The sequence below is a fragment of the Vulpes lagopus genome, chromosome 4, assembly GCF_018345385.1.
Source record: "Vulpes lagopus strain Blue_001 chromosome 4, ASM1834538v1, whole genome shotgun sequence".
Classification (NCBI taxonomy): domain Eukaryota; kingdom Metazoa; phylum Chordata; class Mammalia; order Carnivora; family Canidae; genus Vulpes; species Vulpes lagopus.
In genome coordinates this window covers 14,941,357-14,967,410 of record NC_054827.1, presented here as the reverse complement: position 1 = coordinate 14,967,410, position 26,054 = coordinate 14,941,357, and the positions used below count along the sequence as shown (strand labels likewise).

General features: G+C 42.1%; 1 protein-coding gene across 1 annotated transcript in view; it reads right to left on the bottom strand.

Annotated features, from left to right (window-relative positions):
* Nucleotides 1–24,602, bottom strand: part of LOC121489190 (cytochrome P450 4V2) — a 28,939-nt gene extending 4,337 nt beyond the window's left edge. Inside the window, exons 1-8 of the mRNA XM_041751873.1 lie at nt 23,920–24,602; nt 20,996–21,108; nt 12,930–13,015; nt 11,941–12,131; nt 11,470–11,539; nt 9,728–9,854; nt 7,750–7,935; nt 4,320–4,422 (exon numbers count right to left, since the gene is read on the bottom strand). Coding sequence (XP_041607807.1) covers nt 4,320–4,422; nt 7,750–7,935; nt 9,728–9,854; nt 11,470–11,539; nt 11,941–12,131; nt 12,930–13,015; nt 20,996–21,108; nt 23,920–24,133 — 1,090 coding nt within the window. The 5' untranslated portion in view covers nt 24,134–24,602. The remainder of the gene's footprint in view (nt 1–4,319; nt 4,423–7,749; nt 7,936–9,727; nt 9,855–11,469; nt 11,540–11,940; nt 12,132–12,929; nt 13,016–20,995; nt 21,109–23,919) is intronic.
* Nucleotides 24,603–26,054: the final 1,452 nt, after the last annotated feature.

The following is a 26,054-nucleotide window of genomic DNA, read 5'->3' as shown; positions in this document are numbered from 1 at the left end:
AATCAAAATGAAATGAGACAATGTGCTAAGTGAGAGAAACCAGACACAAAACAAATCACGTATTGTGATTTTTATAATAATCACGATTATGATTCCATTTATAGGAAGTGCTCAGAACAGGTAAATCCATAAAGACTGAGAGTAAATCAGTGGTTGTCTGGGGCTGGAGGAAGAAGGAATGGGGTGTGGCTGATTAACCATATGGGGTTTCCTTCCCGGGTGCTGAAAATGTCACGGAATTAGAGTAACAGTTGTGCAACACTGTGAACAAACTAAATCGTATCCTTTAAAATGGTTAATTTCGAGTTCTCAAAGCTTCCAGGTGTGCATCTTCTCTTGGGTCGGATCCTTGGACTTTCCCCACAGCAGCATGGCCCCTAAATGCCTTCATTCCTGTGTTAAACAAAGACATTAAGATCGCCTCCTGCCTCCAGACCAGAGAAGACATCAACCTCTCTGGACTTGCCACAGGAAGAAAAAGAGTATATAGCAAGGAGCAACTGAACATCTTGATGAAGTACAAAAAGAGATATATAGACTTGAGAAAAGCCAGTGAAGAATTTTGAAAGGATAACAGAAATATAACAAATGCCCTGACCATGTTTTCAAAGAGGTTGGAATTGATCACCAAAATCCCAAATTCTGGGGTAACAGCATCTGTCAACCACCCACAAATCTGCCTTATTCGGAGAGGAAGATGAAGAGGCACTGCATCATCTGACCAGAGTTGAAGTGACAGTGTTTGAAGATATTAAACCAGGTTATAGAATAGAGGTTCATTTTGATTTAAAAAACAAACAAACAAAAAACCCTCTTCCTTCAAAAATAAGGTTCATAGCTGAAATAAAATTTGTGCTCAGTTAATTTCCTATTACACTTCAATTTTCTTTCTTTCCATCTACGTAATAGAAGGAGCTGGGGCTCCATGCTTGTTTAATGGGGGTGAGGGACAGAGCCTGGGAGCTGGATATTCCTCAGCCAGCCCAGGTGCTCAAGTTTTCTATTCTTAGCCCCCTCTGCACTGTGGGTGGTCTGAACTGGCTCACCTCCCTGAATTACACATGGTACACAGCTGTGCAGAGAACATTCCACTTGCCCTACCCTCCCAGGGTAGTCCTACCTGCATGAACCCCATTCTTGGGCAAAATGTGGAAAAACAGATGAGTTAGGAGACGACATGCAAGACGGTATTTGGTCAGATCCATGACAGTACTACTAAGTTCCTGACATGGATGATGAAGAAGGGGATGGAGGAGGAGGGAGGACAGGAATGTGGAGGAGATGACAGATGGAAAACTGATAGATTCCAGTCTTCCTGTTTTCATTTTCTCCAGTCCACTTATGGTCAGTCATGCTGTTCTTGACATCTCTCTTCTCTCCTTTATGTCATGGTTTTCAACTTATTTTGGGGGATGATACATTGAGCACAATACCCTGGGAAGAGAAACTCTACCCTTTTCCGTTCCAAATCCCTCTCCATCTCAACCAAAACTTCATATAAACAACATTACTATGCTCTGTGGGAGCAGAAACAAAAACAAAAACAAAACAAACAAAACAAAACCCTTCTGCTCCCTTAGCTCTGCTGGAAGCTGGAGGATGCTTGGCCCTGGAGCAGTGGTACAGAGAATTTTAGTTCTTTTCCTTTTCCTCAGTATTGGGCTCAGAGGTATACTGTGTCTTTGTGTGAATGTGAACACTTACCATTTACCAACATGTATCTGTCTACTTTCTCTTGCTTTTATTATTTTTTTTAAAAATGGGTGCCTAGAAGATCAGGGACGGGTGGGTTTGAGATGTTTGGATAGGTAAAGTGGGCGTCTTGACAACATGGCTTCTCCTTTGGCATATCTAATTGTGATGTTTAATGGGTATCTTTGCAGTTTAAGATGACACTTTAGAAATAAAATTCTCAGGGCACCTAGATGGCTCAGTCAATTAAGCGTCTGCCTTCAGCTCAGGTCATGATCTCAGGGTCCTGGAATTGAGCCATGCATTGGACTGTCTGCCCTGCGGGGAGTCTGCTTCTCCCTCTCCCTCTGCCTCTGCCCCTGCTCTCTCTCTCTCTTTCTAATAAATAAATAAAATCTTAAAAAAAAGAAAGAAAATTCTTTCCTCATGACATGAGCACTACCACTCAATGGGAGACTCGATGAGCCTGTAAGACCTTATCTGGAGTTGACATTCTCTATTATAATTTTGTTTCTGTTTATTTTTAAATTTTCTTTTTTTTTTCCTTCACTGGGGGAAAAAGATGATACTTGATTTTAAACACTAATGGTGTGCCAGTTGCTTTGTTAAAATAAAACTAAACACACACAAAGAAGTGGCTAACTTTATGTGTAACAAGACAAATTAATACTTGCAACACCCATAGATTAGTTGCTCATGAAATTTTAAAGCTAGTATTGGGGGTAGAAGAAAAAGCGAGACACCATTAGTAGAAAGCATGACAAGCGGCAGAATAAAGTATCTCAAATAATAGTGTTTTAATTATGTGAGGTCAAAAAGTATTTGTGAGACCAGCAATAAGCTAGACATTGCAGAGGATACAAAAAAATGAACTTACTCCAAAAGAATGTGTGAGCTTTTCAAAGACCAAATTAACTCACCATAGGCAATAGGAGAGAAATTAAAATCAATACAGAAAAAAAAAAAAACCCGACTATAGAAACAGAGCCAAGAAGTTTAGATTGTCTCCATTCCACTAAATAAAGTCTTCCCTCTTGATATGAAATTCCAGTCCTCAGACAATCTGAACATTAAACTACTTGTCCAGCCTCATCTCTCAATATCTTCTACTCTATGTTCCAAGTTCTAGCTGCCCCTCACTGTTCACTACTGTCCTCCAAATGTTTCCACTTCTGTGCCATTGTCCATCTGTTCTCCTCTTTCTAGAATGTGTGACGTCTCCTCCTTTTACCTTTATTTTTCCTTTCCTACTTCTTTTCTCTATACAACTGCATCAGACACCATTTGTTGGTTGGCTGACCCAATCTTTCATTTTCTCTTTCCAGCTGTGGGAGTCGTGTGATATGTGAGTAAACAAAGGGTGAAATTGATGGCACAATGTGTGGCCCCTTTGTGGTTGGCTGGAAATGGCCCCTATATATGTCAAATACTAATCCCTGGGACCTGTAAAGGTTACCTCATTTGGGGGAAAGTTATCTTTGCAGATTTGCCTCATTAATGATTGACAAATGGGGGAACTATTTTGGATTATACAGGTGGGCTCTGAATGCCATCACAAATGTCTTTATAAGAGAGAGGAAGAGATCTCTCTCTCTCTCTCCCTCACACACACGTGCGCGCACACACACACACACACACACACACACACACACACACACAAAGAGACAGAAAGAGACAGAGAGAGAGAGAGAGAAGAGAAGGAGGTGTGAAAAATAGAGGCAAAAATTTGAGTGATGGACCATAAACCAAGGAATGCTGGCAGGGACCAGAAGGGGGAAGAAAAGATTCTCCACTAGGGCTTCCAGAAGGAGAACAACCTGCCAGTGCATCAATTTAGGCTCAGTATTACTGATTTTGGACTTCTGGTGTTCAGAACTGTGAAAGAATACATTTCTGTTGTTTTAAACCACCCAGTTGGTAGAATTTGTTATAGCACCTCCAAGAATCTAATACATTCTTCATTCCCCCTTCCCCTTTCTTTTGTCTTAAAGATAAACATGAGACCTGGAACAACAATCAAGAAGACAAAAGCTACAATGGTGAAGAAGAGAGAGAAAAGAGAACAAGACTGGGCCTCTGACGACATCCCTGTTGGATTCAGCCTAGGACTCCTTACCTATACTCCCACATACCTTGCATGCCTAGCTATAGAAGCAGATTTCTGCTTGTATAATGGATCGTATAATAGAAATTTATGTCCTGGTCAGATGCAACCCAATATGGAACAGCTTTCCCGGACCCCCTCTAACTATTATCACCTGTTCCTTGCTGCTCCCAAAGAGTACCTTCTTCATATCACTCAAGTGCATAGCCAGGACTCCGTGCTTTACGCACAATGGCTGGTTCATCTACTAAGCAGTGAGGTCCTTAGAGACAGTAGCATTTACCTGTGCATCCCCAGCAACTAGCCCATTGCAGTCACATGCCAGGCAGTTAGCAAATGCCTAGAAGTGAGCAGAAGAGACCTTGCAAAAGAGACGGTACTGGAAGGGATCCCACATGGCAGCTTTCTTTCTAATTGCAGTGTCTCTGTAACAGGTCCTACTGCCCTCCTTAATGAGCATGAATGGCATTTGTTTCAGTGGACTCGGGACCCACAGAGCAGGTAACGATGGGGACAAACATACCAAACACGTCCTCCAGTTCACTGTCCACTTGTTTCTGGACTTCTGGGTAAGAACCCAAGAGATATAAGGACCAGTTTATCGCCGCTGCTGTCGTATCATGGCCCTACAAATGTGAGAAGAAACATGGCTTAAAAAGCAGAGTTGAATGGAAAAGACCAGGAATGATGACTCTGTTTTGAGTTGTCTCTGACTTTGACAGCTACGATGTGACTCCAGAACATAACAAATTAATTCCATACAGCATCTCACCTTGGTGAGAAGCAAACATATAAACAGTCCCTTCAAGGTGGAGGTTCACGCTCAGAGAGACATTTCACCTCTACATGAAACTGTCTACATGGCGTGAAGCAGCTCAGCTGTGCTGATAAGGTGACATTCCAAGGAATTGGGGTGCACTAGGTAGTTTTATTTTATTTATTTATTTATTTATTTATTTATTTATTTATTTATTTATTTTTCACTAGGTAGTTTTTTTTTCCAGTTAAAAGAACATTTATAATCACCCATGTAATGACCACCTAAGACAAGAAATAGAACATCTTGATAACACCCTCATTTTTCCTGCCTCCAGGCCCCCCATGATAACATTCCTCTCCCCAACCTAGAGGTAATCCTTGACTATTGTTATATCATTTCTTTGCTTTTCTTTATAGTTTTCTTTTCTTTTCTTTTTTTTTTAATTAACTTTTATTGGTGTTCAATTTACCAACATACAGAAAAACACCCAGTGCTCATCCCGTCAAGTGTCCACCTCAGTGCCCGTCACCCATTCCCCTCCAACACCCCCCTCCTCCCTTCCACCACCTTAAAAAGGGAAAAGTTCAAAGGCACCTGGGTGGCTCAGTGAGTTAAGCACCTGCCCTTGGCCCAGGTCATGATGCCAGAGTCCTGGGATCGTGTCATGGATCACGTCCCTTGCTCAGCAGGGAGTCTGCTTCTCCCTCTGCCCCCTCCCCACTTGTGCGCACACACACACTGTCAAATAAATAAATTCCTTTTAAAAAAATAAAAGGGGAAATATCTGACTTTTGTGAGCCAGCTTGCCAGATCTCTACTTCTCTACTTTCACCATTTGCAAGGTAGGCTTTACCTGTCCAGGCTGGACAGCAGGGAGCATATACACAGTTCTAAGCATTTGCCACATCAAGAAGTTAACAAATAGCTTCATTTAATATTTGCTTGAGTTCTAGGCAAAACACTAAACACTTTGCAGAAACTAACACAATTGTTCTTCACAAAACATTCATGAAATCTTGATAATGCTATTTACATTTTAGAGAGCAAATACTGAGACTGAATTTTTTATTTTATTTTGTCTGCTACTAGGAGAAAGCAGGATGAAGCAAAACAAAGCACAGAATTTACAAGGAGCACACCGCTGGGCTAGGTGGGGGCAAAAACCTAAGTATCTAATGGCTGGCACCCAGGCAGTGAAAGGCACGGCACTAAAAGCCTGCACCCACCTTAGGAAGGAGGTCACAATATTACAGTCTGTGCTATGCCTTCTATTTGATGCAAAGAAGGAAAAAACTTAGAATTTCAAAGAACGTTAGAACTGGAAGAAAGAGATCATTGGTCTGGCTGTTCACATGAATGTGAGAGGTCACTGGGGGCAGATGGATGTGTGTGCACCATATACACGTATGTATGTATGTGTAGGTAAAGGTACATGCATGACAGTGCATGTGTATATGTGTGTATGGACACGTCTGTGTATGTGTGCGTGCACATGTGTGTGCATACAGGGTGGAGATGTGAGAAGGTCTCTCCACTTCAACATAAGAGCTAATATATCGGGGATCCCTGGGTGGCTCAGTGGTTCAGCGCCTGCCTTTGGCCCAGGGCATGATCCTGGAGTCCCAGGATCGAGTACCGCGTCAGGCTCCCTGCATGGAGCCTGCTTCTCCCTCTGCCTATGTCTCTGTCTTTCTCTCTCTCTTTATGTCTATCATGAATAAATAAATAAAATCTTTTTAAAAAAGAGCTAATATATCTGCTATATGCTTCCCATAGGCCAGGCACAATTCTTGGTGCACTTTAAAAAATCATTAATCTAATCTGTGAGGCCCATGCTTTGACAATGAGGATGCTGGAGCCCAGAAAGGCTGCATGAGGTGCCCGAGGTCACACATCTAGGAAAAGCCATGGCTGAGAATCTGGCCTCCGAGCCCACATGCTTATTCCCTCTCCACTTTTCTCATATAATTTCTTTTCAATAAAGTGCTCTGCTTAAAAAAGAAGTTTGAAATCTCTGATCTAGCCCATCTCTCTATTTTACACATAGGAAAGCTGGGTCAGAGATCGGAGATGATTGAAGCCACCTGGTATGGCCAGTATGAACCAGAAGAAGAGCTCGTCTATAGATGCTTAACACGGCCTGCTTTCTGCTACTGCGCGCAGACGGTCCTCCCTCGGGAAGAACAGAGGGATGAGCACTGGCATCACATCCAGGCAGTTGTGCAGAGCAACTAACACACCACTGAGCACATGCTGAGCCATCGAAAACTACTGATACCTTTTGCTTTCCTCCACTTCCAAAATATTACCACGTGGTGCTTAAAAAAAAACCCATTTCTTTATTTGGCAATCCACATATTCAGAGACTCGCTCCTTGTAATATTTAATATAGTTAGTTAGAATTATCTTGCTAAAAACTGCATCTTTTATTATGACTATTATTATTTGAAGACCAGAAATCTTTTTAGAATCACAAACTGGCTAAATTCTCTAGCGGAGGGCTCTTGTTCCTGCTTTAGTTAGGGGCAGCTCACAGCAGTAGCTATGTCCTCGTGGGTAGAAACACGAGGAAAACAAACTGCTTTAAAAGGAGCTGGTGAAGAAACAAACTCTTGGGTTTTTAGAGATTAAAAGGAAGTGGGAAGCAATACAGAGAACTGATAGTAATCTCTGGCTGTTCTTCTGCTTGGAAAAGTCTGACAAACATTAGTTTTACTTGAGACAAAACAAATGTGTCTATGCTGTAACCACCACGAATCAAAGATTTTCTGAACAAGGAAGTTGATCTGATACTTACTTAGGTTCTTAAATTTTATAATTTTTACTGGTGATCTAATGACTCTTCCTTAGTTATGTTAAGCTACTTTAAAATTTCATTAGGGGTGCCCAAGTGGTGCAGTCCATTAAGCATCTGACTCTTAGTTTTGGCTCAGGTCAAGATCTCAGGGTCATGGGATCGAGCCCCACATGGGGCTCTGAGCTCAGTGTGGAGTCTGCTTTGGATTTCTTTCTTCTGCTCCTACTCCTCTCTCTCTCTCTCTTTCTCTCTCCTAAATAAATAAATAAATCTTTAAAATAAATAAATCTTTAAAATAAATAAACTTTTATTAAACTTCTAAAAATATGTTAAAGATTCTAAAAAATAACTGAAATTTATTTAATGATACCTAAAAATAACAATGATATAAAATACCTCAAACATGAAGGTGTCAACTTCTTCTCGAACATCTTCATGACGTAGCTTGTTCCCTTCATCATCAGTCACATTTAAAAGCAAGTCAAGAAAAGCTCTGCGTTTATTTTTGGAGGGGGAGCAGTCCTTGTCAGCACTTCCATGTTCTTCTTCTCTCTTCAGTTCACGGGCCCGTTCAGCGATGACCTATGATTTAAACAATCACATGCTTTTGTTTGGAATTTATTATAACCCAACAATATACTTTTCAATGAAAATATACTAGCTTCTTTAACTTATTTTTTCTGAGACTATCCTTTCCTTGCTATCTCAGCAATAACTTAGGCTCTTGGAAAAATATAACCATGCTTCCTTTTGAATTTTAGGGCATTAACTGATAAGACTTTTAAAAATGAATTTAGTATCAGACAACTTCAGAATTTTCAAGTGCTATTTTCACAGTCTTTCCAATGGGGTATAGCGTAATCATCTCTAGAGATCAGAATGAGCCAACGAGACAAAAATATAGGTGCTGGAAAGAACGCAATCCTTAGATAGTAGACTAATTACACATTGTTCTAGTTACATGTTGGAGAAAAGAAATAGCAAGTTGACAGCTCACCTGTTTGCTTGCTGTTCCTTCTGGCTAGACTGCTCCTTCCTCTGCGTGGCTGGCTCCCTCCTTTCTTGCAAGTCTCTGCTCCTCGTCACACTATCAGAAAGACCCTCCCTGATGGCTGTGATGCTAGTCCCTAGCACTATCTTCCCATGCCTGCTCTACTTTTTCCCATTTCCCCTGCCATCTGGCATGATGTTACACTTGGTACTTTGTGCCTTTCTCATCTAATTCAAATGTATGACCCATGTGGTAGAGAATTTGTGTTTGTTCATTGATATATTTCCAACCTCTAGAACACTGCGTGGCATTTAAAAATCACTCTTTATTTGTTGAATGAATGAAAGCATTAAGGCCCATCAATGCAATTTGGCTATACATTTCAACTTTTTTCTCCTTTCAGGAAATTCATCAAACCTGCTGGTTAGTGGTTTGAATGAATAGATCCTAAGTTCTTTGAGGGCAAGCTCTCCAATTGAACCCCTGGTGCATAGCATTCAGGATACAATTTTCAGTGTTTATTAAATGAATTATACTGTTTATCATTAATTATTGATATTGATATTAATGTTTAGGATTCATTAATTTAGGATTCATTAATTATTGATATTAATGCATGAAATTTGAGGAAAAATTCAATAACATCCATAGAATACAAACTGTTGGCTACTCTCCTATAGCCAGGTGGTTGTTCTATATTCATTTTTTACAACAGACTGACATCCTATATCCAAAACAACATCACTATCTCTTTGTAATCTTTGAATTAGAAATAAAATAGCAAAATCCAATTAATTTTAATTTTTTTCCAAATTGAAATACTAAAATAAAGGCCCTTTGCCTTTGAAAACTACTGTCTAAAAAAAAAAGAAAGAAAGAAAACTACTGTCTAATCCAAACATTTTCCAGAAGACTCTTATAATCCTCTTCTCTTTATTCTTTTAACATAGCACTCAGTTTGTTCATAAATATCCAGTACATATTTTTTAAATAGATAACCTCCCTTACTAAACTAACCTCTTCTAGGGTAGAGAACATATATGTCTTACTCATTATATTTCTAACATTTGGTAAAGTGTTTGGCACTTAGCAAATGCTTAATTAATATTTACCAAATACAGGATTGAAATGTAATAATGTTGCCTCCTTTTTTCCATTATTCAATTCAATTTTTATGAGGCACAGGCTCCATGGTCCTGCACTAGGTATATTGACAAAACCTAAAAATCATGGATTTAAAAATTTCTGGAAATGGACGATGGTGATGGCTGCACAGCATTGTGAATGTAATGCCACTAAATTGGACATTTAAAATGGCTATAATGGCAAATTTTTATATTATGTATATTTTATCACAATAAAAAAAGTAAACTGAGGACTTACATTATTGGTAAAATTATGTAGGATCTCTAGGTTCCTTTTGTGTTCCCGGCCTTCTTTAAACATAAGAAACAAAAAGTCAAGCCAGAGCCAGGGCATCTTCATTCTTCGATGTACCGTATCACTCATTCTATAAATAGGATAAAAATATATTGGCTGATCCATGGAAAAATGTGTATTTCTTTAGCACCTACTCTCAACAGAGTAATATATGGGAATAAGGTCTATTTGTCTTAGAGGCTGCTAAGAGCTCCATGCTTTATGCTCAACAATGAATCCATGGGCTTTTACACATCCAATGAAGCTTACAAATTTTAATGTTTTCATTAGTGGAAGGAAGAATTCATTATAAAACATCCTTACAAGATCTGATGTCTGCTTCTGTTTCTTCAGAAAGAATTCCTGACCTCGTGAGGCTGCTGTGGCTCTTGGATCACATGTTGGGATGAAATATGCCTCTTTTTAATATCCACTCATTTATCACTCCTCTGGTTACCCTCTTCCACAGAGAAGTGCTCATTAAGTACCCATCTGTCACCAGCTGTCTTGAGTAACTCCCTTGTCATTTCCAGGGATAAAGAAGCAAGACCCCAACAGGATTCCCTCCTTTGAGATTGACTTAGACATCAACTCTTCAGAGACATGTTTTCTGACCACTCATCCATAGGAAATATCCCTGTTTTTCTTTCTTTTCTTTTCTTTTCTTTTCTTTTCTTTTCTTTTCTTTTCTTTTCTTTTCTTTTTTCTTTTCTTTTCCTCTTCTCTTCTTTTTTCTTCTCTTCTCTTATTTCCTTCCTTGCTTCCTTTTTTAATTTTTTGATAGAGAGAGAAAAAGAGAAATCTCAAGTGGAGGGGAAGAGGGAGAGAGAGAGAATACCAAGCAGACTCCCTACTGAGCACAGAGCCTCACGAGCTTGACCTCATAACACTGAGGTCATGACTGAGCCAAAATCAAGAGATGGACACTTAACCAATGGACCCACCCAGGCACTGCCTCTGTTTTCCTTTCTAATGTCAACTTGATCTTTTCTTTCTAAGCAATTATTGGAATTTATGTTTATATTTATTTGTTTCAATGCATGTCTCCCTACTAATCTTCCTGTTTGTGTGCCCCTTAAAACTGGTCAGCACCTACTGCAATGAATGGCAGATTATAGATGCTCCATAAATACTTATTTATTTATTAAAATAAAGTAAAATGAGCAGTGAACCTAAAGATAGGCTATATCAAATAAAATCCTGGCCCTGAATCGTAATAGTTGAATGACTACAGGCCATCTTTAAAGTAAAATTGTTTCAATTAAAAAATAATACATACTCAGAGTAGAAAATATGAGAAAGGAAAATGAACAAAAGCAAAACACAGTAAGAAAGAGAAGCCCACACACAAAATAATAGTAACTACAGCTGATATTTTGATATAGTATCTTCTAGCTTTTCCTGTCTATATAAAATTTTTTGTACCTAGTAGTTACCATTCTTTAAAACCTGGTTTTATTTTTATCACTTAGCATTGTAATCTCTCAATATATTGTAAAATAATCATTTTAAATTATGGCATAATCTGGGTGTGTCATAATTTACAAAACTGTTCCTCTACTGGTAAAATATATGCTTCAATGATGAGGTCAATTTTAGTATAAAGTTTCATTTCAAAACAATGAAAAAGATACAAATTATTAGCAATAATTTTTAAAGCCCTAAGCAGCAATCATTTTAAAGATAATTACAAGGACTTCACTTACCTGTAGATGGCACGAACATACTCAGAATCCTCATTATTTTGAGCCCCAATATTCTTCCCCATAGCTGTTTCTGTAAAATAAAGACAAGAAGCAACCACTCAATTCTAGCACATAACCTGTGTTTATTTTTCAGTGGAAAACACTCAGGAAAAAAAAAAAAGGACTTAAGTTCTGTTGTTCTTATAGAGTTGAAAATGGCTCCCTCCCTCTTTTGTTCCTTCTCCTGTAAATTTCTCCTCCTGCTTCCTGCTTCTTCCTCCCTCTCCCCTTCCTGGCATGTTGGATCTGTGACTGCTCTGCTCAAGACCCTCACAGTGGCTGCTGCTTCTCAGGGGGCTGAGCAATAGGGCCACCCTGAAAAATACAATATCCTTTCCCATCTCCTTATTTGCCTTTCTACTGGAATGCTATTTTCTGTTTGGGCCATTCTATCTTTACACCAGAACTTTAGAAACAAATCAGTAGACTTACCACAAATTATATCTAATGCACAAAGAGTGATGTAAAAAAAGCAGTTAAATGCTTCTTGGTTAACATGTTTTTCAAGCTTATTAACCAATATATTTGCGTGTTCATTCATGACATCTAAGAAATCTTCCAGAATCGTAAAATGGAAAGTGGGTGTTAACATTTTTCTCCTAGATCGCCATTTGTTTCCAGTACTAGAAACACAATGCATGGTTACAAATAAGAGAAGCAACATCAGAAACAAATTATAAATTTAGTCAACAAATCTCTAGTGAAAGGGCTTAATCTACAGATCCTCAAATGCTTCGGTCAGAATGGCAAAGATTCATATAGTGCTAAGAATGTGGATAGTTTAGATATTATTCTATATTACTAATATTTAAAGGGGCACTCATAAAAACTGAATAATTTGAGAATTGTTCTAAATTTCTCAGTTCTGAGTTTCTAAAAATTAGAATATATTTTCTCCCCTCTATTAATACCTTAGTCCTCAGATGATCCTCATGGTCTGTGCTTATACTTTGAGCTCTATTATCTTCAGATTACCCACAGACCCCAGTAAGGGTCCTGCCTTTCTCTTGTCAGGTCCTCTTTCTGAGGACGGAGTCCTGTTTCTGGACTCCAGTTCCAGGACTGAGGTTTTATGCTCCATATATGTCTCTGAGGCTGACTGCCTTTTTCACTGGATTTTCACAAACTACCTGCCCCAAACTCTCCTTGGCTTTACTCCATTCATACACTAGGACCTGATTCTTCTTGAAACACTGCTCATCATCATTACTGAGTCCGTGGTTGGAGATTACCATACACCCTGGACTCTTGTCTGACAGAACCAATTGTTCTCCAGACCTTTCATTCCAGCCTCTTTCCTACTTCCTGGCACCACAGTCTTAAAGACAGGACAACTACTTCGTGGCAATTCCTGACATAACATGTTACCAATGGAAGTAACTCTTTCTATGAGACAGCTTTACAAATTTACACTGACATACCTTGTAAGAAGTCCTAGGCCAAGCCATGGTTCTAGGAACTTGTATACATAGGATTTGTCGATTTGCCTTGAACTAGTTAAAATTACCTTGGAAAGAAAAAAAAATGAGAGATATATAGATAGACATCAAAACAATTTCAACAATAAGTTTAATTCTACCTGGCTAGAACACTACTTTTAAACTAACATCTCATAGCTATTACTTCTCTGGGACTCATTTTTTATTCCTCAAAAAAAGAGGAGTCAAAGAAAGTCAAGTAGAGTTTTGAACATGTAACTATCATTCGGTCTTGGGACTACATGGAATTGAGAAAAAGGAACTGTCCAGGATGATACCCTGGTTCCTACCATGAACTAAGAACCAAGTGGAGTCATTTATTGAGGGTGAGGGGATAGGGGAGAGGAGGTAGGTGAACCCAAGTATGACCACGTCTAGGGAGATAGAAATCACAAGTTCATTTTTGGGCATGTTGTCATGGAGACATTCAAGTTGCTATGCTCTGAAACAGGAATGATGCTCAGGATAAAGACCTGAACTAGAAGCACACATCTGAATATCTCCAGCATGGAAGCAACACCTTGAAAGCCATGAATGCAGTCAGATCACCTGGAATCCAAGTGAAGTAGAAGGGTTAAGCATTTAGGTCTGAGCACAAAATGCTCCCCAGGCTCCCAGCTGCAGCCATGTACTCTGGACAGATCTCTACACACACACACCAAGCCTGCTCACACCAAGTCAGCTCAGCAGTGTGAAATCCTATGCCTGTCTCCTCACTCTTTACTCTGAACAAGGATGCTACAGTGTGGTACAAGAGAAATCCAACATGTTCACTGCAATAACTAAGAAAGACATACCCCAGCATTATGGCCTAGGAAATTGTGTTTAATTTTGTTCCATGAAAAGAAGCTCTGTTTATCCCATTTTTACTCCCTGATCCAAATCCCTTTTACCATCAAACCACAAGATAATCTCCCTGGTGTCATAATGATAAGTAAAAGGTAGGCAGTCTTTTTGAGCAGTTAATTTCAACAGCATGCATTAATGCTATTTGCCCTATCAATACCAGATGGGCATTCCTTTTTGGGAAAATGAACTTGGAAAAATAAACTTGTAATGGATGTGAGACTCTGATCACCTTGGGAGAAACACTCATACTTTATTAGTCTAACATTTTTGGACTTGTGAAACAGTGCCTGTTAGATAATATGTGGGCTCACTTATGGAATAATCTATTTATGGTTCTTTTTTTTTTTTTTTTTTTTGCTAGTATATAGAATTGGGATATATTTTATTTTTTTATTTTTTTTTAATTAACTTTAATTGGTGTTTAATTTACCAACATACAGAAAAACACCCAGTGCTCATCCCGTCAAGTGTCCACCTCAGTGCCCGTCACCCATTCCCCTCCAACACCCGCCCTCCTCCCCTTCCACCACCCCTAGTTCGTTTCCCCGAGTTAGGAGTCTTTATGTTCTGTCTCCCTTCCTGATATTTCCCAACATTTCTTTTCCCTTCCTTTATATTCCCTTTCACTATTATTCATATTCCCCAAATGAATGAGAACATACACTGTTTGTCCTTCTCCGATTGACTTATTTCACTCAGCATAATACCCTCCAGTTCCATCCACGTTGAAGCAAATGGTGGGTATTTGTCGTTTCTAATTGCTGAGTAATATTCCATTGTATACATAAACCACATCTTCTTTATCCATTCATCTTTCGATGGACACCGAGGCTCCTTCCACAGTTTGGCTATTGTGGCCATTGCTGATAGAAACATCGGGGTGCAGGTGTCCCGACGTTTCATTGCATCTGAATCTTTGGGGTAAATCCCCAACAGTGCAATTGCTGGGTCGTAGGGCAGGTCTATTTTTAACTCTTTGAGGAACCTCCACACAGTTTTCCAGAGTGGCTGCACCAGTTCACATTCCCACCAACAGTGTAAGAGGGTTCGCTTTTCTCCGCATCCTCTCCAACATTTGTTGTTTCCTGCCTTGTTAATTTTCCCCATTCTCACTGGTGTGAGGTGGTATCTCATTGTGGTTTTGATTTGTATTTCCCTGATGGCAAGTGATGCAGAGCATTTTCTCATGTGCATGTTGGCCATGTCCATGTCTTCCTCTGTGAGATTTCTCTTCATGTCTTTTGCCCATTTCATGATTGGATTGTTTGTTTCTTTGGTGTTGAGTTTAATAAGTTCTTTATAGATTTTGGAAACTAGCCCTTTATCTGATATGTCATTTGCAAATATCTTCTCCCATTCTGTAGGTTGTCTTTTAGTTTTGTTGACTGTATCCTTTGCTGTGCAAAAGCTTCTTATCTTGATGAAGTCCCAATAGTTCATTTTTGCTTTTGTTTCTTTTGCCTTCGTGGATGTATCTTGCAAGAAGTTACTGTGGCCAAGTTCAAAAAGGGTGTTGCCTGTGTTCTCCTCTAGGATTTTGATGGAATCTTGTCTCACATTTAGATCTCTCATCCATTTTGAGTTTATCTTTGTGTATGGTGAAAGAGAGTGGTCCAGTTTCATTCTTCTGCATGTGAATGTCCAATTTTCCCAGCACCATTTATTGAAGAGACTGTCTTTCTTCCAATGGATAGTCTTTCCTCCTTTATCGAATATTAGATGGCCGTACATTTCAGGGTCCACTTCTGGGTTCTCTATTCTGTTCCATTGATCTATGTGTCTGTTTTTGTGCCAGTACCACACTGTCTTGATGACCACAGCTTTGTAATACAACCTGAAATCTGGCATTGTGATGCCCCCAGCTAAGGTTTTCTTTTTTAAAATTCCCCTGGCTATTCGGGGTCTTTTCTGATTCCACACAAATCTTAAAATAATTTGTTCTAACTCTCTGAAGAAAGTCCATGGTATTTTGATAGGGATTGCATTAAACGTATAAATTGCCCTGGGTAACATTGACATTTTTACAATATTAATTCTGCCAATCCATGAGCATGGAATATTTTTCCATCTCTTTGTGTCTTCCTCAATTTCTTTCAGAAGTGTTCTATAGTTTTTAGGGTATAGATCTTTTACCTCTTTGGTTAGGTTTATTCCTAGGTATCTTATGCTTTTGGGTGCAATTGTAAATGGGATTGACTCCTTAATTTCTCTTTCTTCAGTCTCATTGTTAGTGTATAGAAATGCCATTGATTTCTGGGCATTGATTTTGTATCCTGCCACGCTACCAAATTGCTGTATGAGTTCTAGCAATCTGGGGGTGGAGGCTTTTGGGTTTTCTATGTAGAGTATCATGTCATCGGCGAAGAGGGAGAGTTTGACTTCTTCTTTGCCAATTTGAATGCCTTTAATGTCTTTATGTTGTCTGATTGCTGAGGCGAGGACTTCCAGAACTATGTTGAACAGCAGTGGTGAGAGTGGACATCCCTGTCTTGTTCCTGATCTTAGGGGAAAGGCTCCCAGTGCTTCCCCATTGAGAATGATATTTGCTGTGGGCTTTTCGTAAATGGCTTTTAAGATGTCGAGGAAAGTTCCCTCTATCCCAACACTCTGAAGGGTTTTGATCAGGAATGGATGCTGTATTTTGTCAAATGCTTTCTCTGCATCTAATGAGAGTATCATATGGTTCTTGGTTTTTCTCTTGCTGATATGATGAATCACATTGATGGTTTTACGAGTGTTGAACCAGCCTTGTGTCCCAGGGATAAATCCTACTTGGTCATGGTGAATAATTTTCTTAATGTGTTGTTGGATCCTATTGGCTAGTATCTTGTTGAGAATTTTTGCATCCATGTTCATCAGGGATATTGGTCTGTAATTCTCCTTTTTGGTGGGGTCTTTGTCTGGTTTCGGAATTAAGGTGATGCTGGCCTCATAGAACGAATTTGGAAGTACTCCATCTCTTTCTATCTTTCCAAACAGCTTTAGTAGAATAGGTATGATTTCTTCTTTAAACGTTTGATAGAATTCCCCTGGGAAGCCATCTGGCCCTGGACTCTTGTGTCTTGGGAGGTTTTTGATGACTGCTTCAATTTCCTCCCTGGTTATTGGCCTGTTCAGGTTTTCTATTTCTTCCTGCTCCAGTTTTGGTAGTTTGTGGCTTTCCAGGAATGCGTCCATTTCTTCTAGATTTCCTAATTTATTGGCGTACAGCTGTTCATAATATGTTTTTAAAATCGTTTGTATTTCCTTGGTGTTGGTAGTGATGTCCCCTTTCTCATTCATGATTTTATTAATTTGAGTCTTCTCTCTCTTCTTTTTAATAAGGTTGGCTAATGGTTTATCTATCTTATTAATTCTTTCAAAGAACCAACTCCTGGTTCTGTTGATCTGTTCCACAGTTCTTTTGGTCTCGATATCATTGAGTTCTGCTCGAATTTTAATTAACTCTCTTCTTCTGCTGGGGGTGGGGTCTATTTGTTGCTTTTTCTCTAGTTCCTTTATGTGTAAGGTGAGCTTTTGAATTTGAGATCTTTCCAGTTTTTGAATGTATGCTTGTATTGCGATGTATTTCCCCCTCAGGACTGCTTTTGCTGCATCCCAAAGATTTTGAACGGTTGTATCTTCATTTTCATTAGTTTCCATGAATCTTTTTAATTCTTCCTTAATTTCCTGGTTGACCTTTTCATCTTTTAGCAGGATGGTCCTTAACCTCCACGTGTTTGTGGTCCTTCCATATTTCTTGTTGTGATTAAGTTCTAATTTCAAGGCATTATGGTCTGAGAATATACAGGGGACTATCCCGATCTTTTGGTATCGGTTCAGACCCGATTTGTGACCCAGTATGTGGTCTATTCTGGAGAAAGTTCCATGTGCACTTGAGAAGAATGTGTATTCAGTTGAGTTTGGATGTAAAGTTCTGTAGATATCTGTGAAATCCATCTGGTCCAGTGTATCATTTAAAGCTCTCGTTTCTTTGGAGATATTGTGCTTAGAAGACCTATCCAGGGTAGAAAGAGCTAGATTGAAGTCACCAAGTATAAGTGTATTATTATCAAGGTATTTCTTGAGTTTGGTTATTAATTGGTTTAAATATTTGGCAGCTCCCACATTCGGGGCATATATATTGAGGAGTGTTAAGTCCTCTTGTTGGATAGATCCTTTGAGTATGAGATAGTGTCCCTCTTCATCTCTCACTATAGTCTTCGGGGTAAATTTTAATTTATCTGATATAAGGATGGCAACCCCTGCTTTCTTTTGAGGACCATTTGAATGGTAAATGGTTCTCCAACCTTTTATTTTCAGGTTGTAGGTGTCCTTCTGTCTAAAATGAGTCTCTTGTAGACAGCAAATAGATGGGTCCTGCTTTTTTATCCAGTCTGAAACCCTGCGCCTTTTGATGGGGTCATTAAGCCCGTTCACATTCAGAGTTACTATTGATAGATATGAGTTTAGTGTCATCATATCTATTCAGTCCTTGTTTTTGTGGATTGTTCCACTGAACTTCTTAAAGGGGAATTTTAAGAGTCCCCCTTAAAATTTCTTGCAGAGCTGGTTTGGAGGTTACATATTCTTTCAGTTCCTGCCTGTCTTGGAAGCTCTTTATCTCTCCTTCCATTTTGAATGAAAGCCTTGCGGGGTAAAGTATTCTTGGTTGCATGTTCTTTTCATTTAGGACCCTGAATATATCCTGCCAGCCCTTTCTGGCCTGCCAGGTCTCTGTGAAGAGGTCTGCTGTTACCCTAATATTCCTCCCCATAAAAGTCAGGGACTTTTTTTCTCTTGCTGCTTTAAGGATCTTCTCCTTATCTTTGGAATTTGCAAGCTTCACTATTAAATGTCGAGGTGTTGAACGGTTTTTGTTGATTTTAGGGGGGGATCTCTCTATTTCCTGGATCTGAATGCCTGTTTCCCTTCCCAGATTCGGAAAGTTTTCAGCTAGGATTTGTTCAAATACATATTCTGGCCCTCTGTCCCTTTCCGCGCCCTCGGGAACCCCAATTAAACGTAGGTTTTTCTTCCTCAGGCTATCATTTATTTCCCTTAATCTATCCTCATGGTCTTTTAATTGCCTGTCTCTTTTTTCCTCAGTTTCCCTCTTTGCCATCAACTTGTCTTCTATGTCACTCACTCGTTCTTCCACCTCGTCAAGCCTCGTCGTTAGGACTTCTAGCTTGGATTGCATCTCATTTAATTGATTTTTAATTTCTGCCTGATTGGATCTAAATTCTGCAGTCATGAAGTCTCTTGAGTCCTTTATGGTTTTTTCTAGAGCCACCAGTAGCTGTAAAATAGTGCTTCTGAATTGGCTTTCTGACATTGAATTGTAATCCATATTTTGTAACTCTGTGGGAGAGTGGGCTGTTTCTGATTCTTTTTTTTGAGGGGTTTTCCTTCTAGTCATTTTGCTCAGTGCAGAGTGGCCAAAAACAAGTTGTATTGGGAAAAGGAGAAAAAGAGAGAGAAGGAAAGAAAAGAGAAAAAGAAAAAAGAGAAAGAAGAAAAAAATAGGGGAAAAAGAGAAGAAAAAGAAAGAAAAAGAAAGAAAGGAGAAAAAAGAAAAAAGGGGGGGTGGGGGAAGCAATCAGAAATCAAGAAGAAAGAGAGAAAAAAAAGCGCAAAACAAAACAAACAAACAAAAAAAACAAAAACAAAAACAAAAAAACAAAAAACAAAAAAAACCACGGGGGAGTATCTTCCGATTCTGTGTAGTTTAAGTCCCTTGACTTCCCTTGGAACTGGTCCGTCTCGCTGGTCTTCTGGGGGAGGGGCCTGCTGTGCTGATTCTCAGGTGTTGGCACTTGGGGGAGCTGCTCTGCCCCTGCCTGGTGCAGGGGTCGGTGGGGGTTGTTGACCCCGTGAGGCCCCGGGAGGAAGCCACAGTGGCGGGGGCAGCTCTGGGACCCTGGATCCAGCCCCCGCAGTAGCTCCGGGGCTCTCCTTCTGCAGGGCCTGGGGGCTCCGGGGCGGGGCCGCTGATCTGCTCAGTTCCAGGCAGGAGCGTCCTTGCTGTCCTGGGCCCTCCCGGCCTCTGCCTGTCCCGGGGGAGGCCGGATCCTGGGCTGTGTCCCGGCGCCCTGTGCTCCGGGGCCTGCGCTGTTGGATTCGCGCTCCCGGCGGTGCAGCCCCCTCCGCGGAGCCGCCGCCCGAGCCTCTCCGAGCTGTTCCCGGAGCCGCGCAGCCCCCTCCGCGGAGCCGCCGCCCGAGCCCCTCCGAGCTGTTCCCGGAGCCGCGCAGCCCCCTCCGCGCGGAGCTTCTTCCTCTGCGCGAGCCGCCGCCGCTGAGCTGTTCCCGGAGCCGCGCAGCCCCCTCCACGGAGCCGCCGCCCGAGCCCCTCCGAGCTGTTCCCGGAGCCGCGCAGCCCCCTCCGCGGAGCCGCCGCCCGAGCCCCTCCGAGCTGCTCCGGGTCCCGCCGAGCGCTGCAGCCCTTAGGGAGCTCGGCGCACTCTCCGGGGCGCAGTTCCTCTGTTACTGTCCCAGGGAGCCCGAGGGTGTCCCCGCCTTTCTGGGGATCCTGCTCCAATTCCCCGGGGAGCCCCTTTCCGCGGGGAAGGTCGGTGCAGCTCCTGCTCCTCCGGGACGGGGCTCTCCTGTCCTGGGGACACTCGCCCCGGCCTCAGCCCGGCTCCTCGCGAGGCCCCTCCCCCTTGGAGGCCTTTTGTTTCTTTATTTCTTTTTCCCCGTCTTCCTACCTTGATAGAAGCGCGAACTCTTCTCACTGGAGCATTCCAGCTGGTCTCTCTTTAAATCTCAGGCCGAATTCGTAGGTTTTCAGGATGATTGGATGGTTTTCTAGGTAATTTGCTGAGGACCGGTGACCTGGAGACCCTGCTCTTCCGCCGTCTTGCCCCTCCCCCCCCCTATTTATGGTTCTATAAAACTATATCCTTATGCAGACTTTCCAAAAAAGGAGAACAAGTATCTTGGGTCTGATAACAAATATGCACAGAGGCTGCTTCATCCAGAGCCTGCTACCCTCCCCAGGATTTAGACTATATCTGGAAAGCATTAAATGGCACCTACATAGCCAAAAATACTTAATGAAATGCTCAATATACTGAAATCAATTCAATATAGGAATACTGTTATTATAGTTCTTCTAATGAGGCTTTCACACCACCAAATATTCAGTGGAGCAGTGTTCCTATTAACCACACACTCACCTCCACATTTTCAGCACTATAAATGGCCACTATTGGTATGGGCCCAAGCCAGAGTTTCAGGAGTGGCAGGTGTCGGGATTCTTCGCTGTAAAGAATGACCTGCTGAAAAAATTCTGGGAGAAAATATTTAATTTTCAATGAGTTTCTTGTTGTGTCTTTCGGGTTTTTTAGGAGGGAGTTATTTATTTATTTACTTTGGGCAAGTCACTTAATATTTCCCAGACCTCTCACATCTTCAGTAAACCACATAGTGCCTATTAAATGATAAAATGATTGAATTGTGTAGGAAATTTAATTATGAGTAAGAAGACATCCAAGAAACATGCACCTCCAAAGAACCCAACCCCTCCTCTCAAGGAGCTTCTAACCATGGGAGATGGTGACTTTTGTAACACCAGAGAAAATGAAATGGTTGCTAAAATAGAAACTTAACTTTGGGGAGTGACTGATTCTCACTGAGAAGACTGAACAATATCATGAAGGAGAAGGCATTTGATCATTAAAAAAAAAAAATGACTTGTATTTTTATAGGCAGAAAAGGGGAAGTAGGAGTAAAACAGAATGTAAGCCAAGCAGCAGAAATAGCAAAGCAGAAGCACAGAGGTCTGGAAATTCCCTGTAGGTACAACCAAAGCATCAGATGGGGTGATACCTCTGGAAGAGGAGATTGGAGCATTGGAGAGTTTGATTTTCCTTTATATACTCTAAGGAGTAATTGGAAGTTTCCAGTGAGAACTAGCATGGCTGGAGTCATATTTTAGGACAGTAACACCAATGTGGTGAGATCTGCAAATCACTGGGGGATGCTGGGGCCACAGGAAGCCTCTCAGGATGGGGAAGAGGCTGAGATTCAGTGCAGCCAGTTAGGGGCATCAACATGCATTAAATTTACTTCTTAAAATAACTCTGCCATACAGTTACTTTTACAAGTAAAGGGGGGAAAACCCCTCTAACTTAGGGAGTTTTAATATTTGCTTTATATATTTTGGTGCTCATCTATTAGGTGCAAATATATTTACAAATGCTATAACTTCTTGTTGGATTGACCCCTTTGTCATCGTGGAACCTCTTGGTCGTTTATGACAATCTTTGTTTTAAAGTCTCTTTTTGTTCTGGTATTAGTATAGCTTCCCAGCTTTCCTTGGTATCTATTTGCATGAAACATCTTCTTCTATCCCTTCCCTGTCAATCCATGTGTGTCCTTATATCTGAAGTGAGTGTCTTACATGCAGCATAGATATGGGTCTTGTTTTTCTACCCATTCAGCCACACTAGGTTTTTTGATTGGAGAATTCCATTCCTTTACATTAATTACTGATATTGCCATGTTGTTCAGTGTTTTCTGGCTGTTGTTGAAATTCTTCCCTGTCCCCTTTTTCTTCTCTTGCTCTCTTCCTTTTAGAGAGTTTTAAGCAACTTCTCAAATATAAACAACATGGTTGCAAAGCTGGAAATTGAGCAGAACTTTGCCTGATGCCAGATTCTAGGACTTGCTGGATTTAAAAGTCCCTTTGTAAAAGCTGGTATGTTGTCACTTTCTACACTCAGAAAGTAACTCCAAGAATTACTTAATACTCCAATCAACTCACAGTTTATTTTGAAACAGGTCTCATTCGCTAGAGATTTCAATTCTTAGAAAAAATTTCCCAAAAGAACATGATGAGATTGTTTAAGTGCATTATTTCTTGTTTCTTAAACCTCAGGGTAGAAGGAGAGGTTAGCTCTGCTTTTAGTATTAACCAGGATAATTTTTACAACCATTGCTTTCATGTATCTAAATGCATTACTGGATCAGTTATGACATTAGTCACATGCTATTTAGCTGGTGAAAAGTTAACTTGGATTTCTCCTGCCAGAAAACAATTCCAATATTTTGACAAACACCCCCATGAGGCCTTATCTATTTCGGTGAAGTTGAGATGACAGCATTTTGGGGGTGGAACAGCGAGGGACAGAGGTGGAAAAGAAATAATCCTTCAAGCTTTGGAGTTAATGTTCAACTTGTAAAACTTATCTATAGTTCATTTGGGGTAAAATTGGGTTGTGGTCCTAGGTTTATTTTAGAATACATCATTTTGGGCAATTTTTTTTTTTCAGCTCTGGGTATCCCAACTTACACACTGAGAAAAATAAAGTGCTAAGATCTAATTCACCACCCCTGATAGGAAACTGAAAACACCAGGTACTTTTGAGAGCTTTCTAACTTAAAGTGGTTTATTCTTTCCCTCTCATCAAAAGAGCATACATCAATCTCTTCAAAAATATATCAGTAAAAAACAATTCCCTGTTTAATAAAGAAGGTCTTTAAAACATGCTGTGTACATTTGCCAGGAGGGCCGGCCCTCATGGTTTACTGGTATTATGTAACCTCGTTAAGAGAACTGAAATGAGAAGGCCAAGAAGGAAAGAAAGTTGTGGGCAAGTCTTGTGATGTGGGGAGGGAGGGAAGTCTCAAATTAGTTTCTAGTCCCTGATTTTGCAGAAGCGGTGGCTGGGTGGAGGCTGATCGTAAGTATTGAAAGGGACTTGTCCTGTTCCAAAGAAGTTTCTGCCCTCAAGGCTCTAAGAGCCAAGAGACAAGACAGGCAGTGTTTGGAGACAGGAGTAGCTGCCAAGTGGGGAAAGGAGGAAAAAGCAGAAGCACAGAACATAAGAAATACTGGGTTCTCGCCTATACATAAAGAAAAAGTTCGCGTGAAACGGGGAGCTCGCTATTCTTTCTCCCAACAAGCTAGCACCCCAAGTAGAGGTGCTCTGGGGTGGGGGCGAGAGGGTGCCCAGCGGGGAGGAGGTGCAGAGCCGGCTGAGGCCCGAGGAGCTGCTGCACCCTGGGGCTCCCCGCTAGGCGGGTTCGCGCAGGCAGGGAGCCCCCACCCCCACCCCCACCCCGGAGCAGGTGCGCCCGGCCGGGCCGCGTCCCCTACCTCTCCCGTCGGGCTTCATCAACAGCGAGTGTCCCACCAGCGGGTAGGCGCCGGGTAACGTGGGGACGGCCCTCATCTGCTGCCATTTCTGCGCGTAGCTCGCCAGCATCTGCAGGAGCCTCACCACTAGGGTGGCGCCCGCCAGCGAGGCGGCGCCCAGCGCGCCCCACAGCAGCAGCTTCTGCCCCAAGGGCACCAGCCACAGCGCGGGCATCGCGCAGCGCTCGGCTCCGCACGGCCACGGCCACTGCCCGCGGGGCGGCGCGGGGCGCAGCTCCAGCCCCGGGAGGTCGCGTGCACAGGTCCTGGGAGGAGTCCGGGACTCGCAGGGATGCTCGCGCGCCCCGCGGGGGGGAGGTGGCTCTCCCCCTCCTCCTCCTCCCCCACCCCCGCCCCGCCCCGCCCGGGGCTTCTCGCTGCAGGGGCCGCCCTGGGCCCCCCGGGACCAGGCTGGAGCCTCCCGGGCTCCTAGGAGCGCACCGCTGGGGCGGGGTGGGGGGGTGGGGGTGGCTGTGCCTGCCAAACCCTACGTAACGCACACCGGCCTCTCCGTTTGGACAAGCAGAAACCGAAAGACCGGAAAACAGCTTCGGGGTTCCGCAGAGTGTTGCTAAATGGAAATGAAGGCATTTAAGTGAAGTGGGGAGGAGGAGGAGGGTGAAGGGCGGGCTGAGCTTTGGGTTTTAGGTCTCTGCTGCTGGTCACGGGAGAACGCCAGCTGGAGACAAGGGTATGCTTCAAAAGTGAAATGAACGGGCATCTGGATTCGAAACTCAGCCTTCAGAGCTTCCCCCCCCCCCCCCCCGGCGGGGTCTCTAACCTCATGCTTCCTTGCGCAAGCCGGCCGCGTTCCACTGTTAGGACTGGCTGCCTGCCCCCAGGGCTGCCCCCGGCTTCTGCATCACTCAGAGCACTCTCTACTTTGATCGAGGGCAGCCCTAAGGGCAACAACCTTGGGAGCACCAATTTTCGGTTGGCATCAGGTGCCTGAGACAAGGGACAGCTGCATTGCTGTGATGCTAATATTTTCCAAAACATCCTTGGGACCGTGAAGAGCCAGCACCTAAAAAAGGACAAGTGGCGGGGGCGGTGTGGGGGAGGGGGGAGCGGTCAAAGCCTTGTAAAGAGATTGAAGGAAGAGGCGCTGGGAAGGGAGAGCTTGGTAAGGAGACAGTAGTTCTGGCCGGCTCTCCAAAGGGAGCGAAGAAAATCACTGAGCCTGCAGAAGGAAAGGGCAGTGACAAGGATCCTGGAATTCTGCCCAAGGGCTGCGTGCCCTATCACTTTCCTTCTTTTCCGCAGACAAGGATACCTCCCTGAATCCTGCCTCCACCTTAAAAATAAAACTGTCAGTTCTTTTACCAGCAAAATGGGTATGTTTGGGAGTAGTAGAGAATTGCAATTTGAGGCAAAAGACAGCAAAGTCATAGAGGAGCCCAGAGAACGAGGGAGAAAAAAGTGCTCCCTTATCCAGGAAGGAGGGAATTGGTGATGCTGTTAGAAACAAAAAGTCCATTCGCTAAACTGGGAGTTCCAAGTGTAGTGGCTTCTCATTGGCCGAGTTGTGAGAGGCTCTCATTGGCTGTGCTGTTGCCAGGGGGAGGAGAAAAACCTTTCTTCCTCCCTGCCGGGATTTTGAAGAGGTATCGCTTGCAAGGATTGTCTCCTTCCGTTGGGTCTGAGATTGAGGAAGAGGAGTAGGGGGTGAGTGCTCCCCCTTCTGGCCTCCCACTCCATTTTAGAGGAAGGTTCCCTTTACTAATTTACAAAGAGCCTGGTAGCAGGTCCCTAAACTACAGCAAAAGCAGCAAGGAAGATGGTAAATTGAGATATGCTCTGGATTCCTACTGTGCTTCATTAGATTAGTTTTCACCGTAGCTATTGTATAGATTTCACACAGCCATTTACAGCGCCTCTTTAAAGTAGAGAGAAACATTGCCTAGTGCTTTTCTCCAACTGATTTTTTTTTAGTCATCTGTAAGTAGCAATATGGAAAGAGTCTCATGAAATACTAAGTAGAAAACGAATAATAAAACAAGTTGCAGAACTGAATATATAATGTCATGTCATCTTTGAGAGAAAAAGTCTATCTCTAGACTGATGTCTGGAAAGAATTCTATGGAGTGGGAATGGAG